The sequence below is a fragment of the Anomaloglossus baeobatrachus genome, chromosome 1, assembly GCF_048569485.1.
Source record: "Anomaloglossus baeobatrachus isolate aAnoBae1 chromosome 1, aAnoBae1.hap1, whole genome shotgun sequence".
Lineage (NCBI taxonomy): Eukaryota > Metazoa > Chordata > Amphibia > Anura > Aromobatidae > Anomaloglossus > Anomaloglossus baeobatrachus.
In genome coordinates this window covers 641336094-641337637 of record NC_134353.1, presented here as the reverse complement: position 1 = coordinate 641337637, position 1544 = coordinate 641336094, and the positions used below count along the sequence as shown (strand labels likewise).

Below are 1544 nucleotides of genomic sequence, written 5' to 3'. Positions count from 1 at the left end.
AATTGCGTGGCTTCAGTCACAACTCAGTACATGGTGACTGGCTGCTGTAACCACATCCAGTACTGATGGACAGCCGTTCAACAGTGCTTAATGGCTTCATGGCTAAGACAGCTGTCAGCCAGTGCCGGGGGTGTGATTACAGCTGCCACTCACTATGTATTGAGTTGTGACTGAAGCCACACAATCTGCACCTCTATGACTGAAAGCCGGAGGCTGCTGGGAGAAGTTAAGTTCATTGCCTCTCGATAGCCAGGCTTTCAGTAATTCTACGGATTTAGAACACTAGTAACCTGTAGAATAACCCCATATCTGCAGGTTAATAGCGTTTTCTTTTTTCTTTTGTTTACATAACAGATTCCCTTTAAGTATTTGAGGTGCCTTGTATATCATGATAAGTACATTGACATTTTTTATTTTTTACAAACTTCTGTTTGTGCACTTTTTCCTTGATATCATTATTTGTCCCTATAAGTTGCCGTATTTAAAAAAAAAGTACAGGAAGTACAGGAAACAGAAAAATGCTTTAGACTGTCTTATGTGGCTTTGTGGGTTGAGCCAGTTGGTATAAGACAGTCTACTGTAGATCTTCAGTTCATGTTGTGTAGAGATGGTGCTGCGACAATACTTCATCAACAAGGAGTGGAGAACAATGCTACTAATTCAAGTGATGCTCATCTGTATTGTATATCCCCAATGTGAGTTGCTATATGGAAAACCTTTGCTCATAATGTGTAGAATAGAATATATTCACTTATTGATACACTGTATTATGTAATAATAGATTATAAACTTTTCAATATTTGATGTGAACATCTCCTCCACCACCATTCAGTTATTGTCTTGTCTTGGTGTGGAAAGCGTCAATCTAATGTGTCTAGTAACTTAATGAAGTTTAGCGAGACAAGCATTACCTTCTGTACATAATATCATCTCATCATGACTTTTCTTTCAACGTTCTCTCAGATGGGACTTCAGATGTAACTCAGATGCCTCCCGTACTCCTCACCGAGCAAGGACAGACCGCTGCTATGAGCTGTGAATATACTGACAGTGCTTTCTACAGTCTTCAGTGGTTCAAGCAAGTTACAGGAAAGGGTTTGATTTTAATACAAATTCTGAGAACAGATAATCAGAATGTTACTGAAGATCGATATTTATTCACCTTGAAGAAAGACAAGAAGTTCAGTACCATGTTTATCATGAATCTGGAAGCAGAAGACTCAGCCGTCTACTGGTGTGGGCATGAGGCACAGTCACAGAAAGCAGCTGATGACTGTGCAAAAACCTAAACGTTATCACTTTTATTTATTGTTCCTGGTAAAGCTCATTAGTGTTCTTACACTTTTATGGCCCCCTACAATGGTCTCCACACACAGTATGATGCCCAACAGCTCCCTCCACACACAGTATAATGCCCCCATACAGTAGATTGCCCCCCCGCACAGTATAATGTGTGATGCCCTGGCAAAACCAGGTAGTCACAAAAGTGTCAATCCTCCTTGTTACCACCAAAATCCCACACCCAGGTACAACACACAGCCATT

The 1544-nt window shown here is 40.5% G+C and overlaps 1 gene segment (V, D, J or C); it reads left to right on the top strand.

Annotated features, from left to right (window-relative positions):
• The first annotated feature begins 607 nt into the window (after positions 1-607).
• LOC142244064 (T cell receptor alpha variable 21-like) lies at positions 608-1289 on the top strand. The segment is given in 2 exon segments: positions 608-695; positions 964-1289. Coding segments are annotated over 2 exon segments (414 nt in total).
• The last annotated feature ends 255 nt before the right edge of the window (positions 1290-1544 follow it).